The sequence below is a fragment of the Pundamilia nyererei genome, unplaced genomic scaffold (genome assembly GCF_000239375.1).
Source record: "Pundamilia nyererei isolate P.nyererei 1_Seehausen unplaced genomic scaffold, PunNye1.0 scaffold00294, whole genome shotgun sequence".
Lineage (NCBI taxonomy): Eukaryota > Metazoa > Chordata > Actinopteri > Cichliformes > Cichlidae > Pundamilia > Pundamilia nyererei.
The window spans coordinates 548,538-550,024 of record NW_005187695.1 but is presented as its reverse complement, the minus strand read 5'-3'; the positions used below and the strand labels follow the sequence as shown (position 1 = coordinate 550,024).

Genomic DNA, 1,487 nt, shown 5'->3' with positions numbered 1-1,487 from the left:
GAGTCGGAGAAGCTGGAGGACCTGGAGGCAGAGATCGTGGATGACGAGTACCTCTTCTCCACTGAGGAGCTGACAGAGAAGGAGAGGAAGGAGCTGGAATACAAACGCACCATTCGGGATCTAGCTAAAGATTACAAAAAGGCCGGTGCCAAGGAGCAGGAGGAGAGAAAGAACAGATACTACATGCCGGAAGAGAATAGAAGAAAGGTGGGAACGAGGAATGTCACATGTAGAAACTCGTCTGACTGCAGTTGTCCATATATTTACCGTCTCTCCACACTTACAGGAGGTGCCACAGAGGGACCTGGAGCTGGAGGAAACCCCCATGGAGCTGGGAGGAGAGCAGGGTCGCTGGGAGGAGGAGAGGCTGAAGACGGCCTCCCTCAGCTTTGGGGCCAAGAAGGAGCGAGAGCAAGGAATGAAGCAGGAGCAGGAGAAGTACCAGCTGATCATGGAGGAGGACGAGATGATCGACTTTGTCACCACCGCCATTACCATGAAGGGAACTCGATCTGAAAAGGTGACGCTCATCAGATTCCTTATTGTTTTTTATCGTTGTGGGTCTCGTTTAATTTTGATCTAGTCTGCAGCTCCGTGTGCAGTACTGATTAAAAGGAAATATCTGCTTATTTTCACCATCATAGCCGGCGTGCAGGCGTTACACAGCCTCCTGCACAGCAGCAATAGTTTGTGTAATTTCACCGAGTGCTGTGCTTGATGGAAAATGCAAAGATACTAATTAATACCCGTTTAGATATCATATCTGAAATACCAGCTCTTTCTCAGCTGCATTTAAAAACAAAGAAAAAGACAAATGGAAAAAAAGTACCAGCAGAAAAAATGTTGACCACCTATTTGTTAAGATTACGTGTTGCATTCGGTTTTTACCTCTTAGACAGATGGACATATTTTTAGATTTGTCCTGATCTGCACTTTTTAACATGAATGTTCGTTCTTCTTGCCTTATTTCCAATGTTCAGCTTGGAAAAGTATAGAAAATTACCACATAATTACATTTCTTTAAAAATATGTACATTTTCTTATTTTAAAAAAACTCTTAATGTAAGCATAGAAGTGTAGAACCAAAGAAACATTTCCCAGCTCGGTCTAACAAAAATGTTCATTTTTACTTGAGAGTGATTTTTAAAATTTTCCACCTGAAGGAAATTGCTAAATGCAGAGAAGCAGGTGATTTCCAGTTACAGTAATAACAGCAGAGGGGAGAGTCCACTGGCTAAGCCCCAGTTTTTCATGTATTATAATAAATGACACAAGCCTCCGGGCCTCTTGTTTCACCACTAGATGGCAGAACTGATGATCTAAAAAAGCAGCCTCAGTATTTGATCCTTTGACTGATGAGCACGGTGAAGTATTTTGGACTGTAGTGTTACATGACCTCTGACATCAGCGGATGTTGAGATCTGATCAACTTTTAAGTCATTTTTTTGAACTTGTCAGTGAATCTGAGGAAATAACTACGAAGAACC

The 1,487-nt window shown here is 42.5% G+C and overlaps 1 protein-coding gene across 1 annotated transcript in view; it reads left to right on the top strand.

Annotated features, from left to right (window-relative positions):
- The window catches only part of dhx16 (DEAH (Asp-Glu-Ala-His) box polypeptide 16), a 26,501-nt gene that overhangs the window by 4,340 nt on the left and 20,674 nt on the right, over positions 1-1,487 (top strand). The window contains exons 7-8 of the mRNA XM_013915371.1: positions 10-207; positions 287-520. Of these exons, the coding sequence (XP_013770825.1) occupies positions 10-207; positions 287-520 (432 nt within the window). The remainder of the gene's footprint in view (positions 1-9; positions 208-286; positions 521-1,487) is intronic.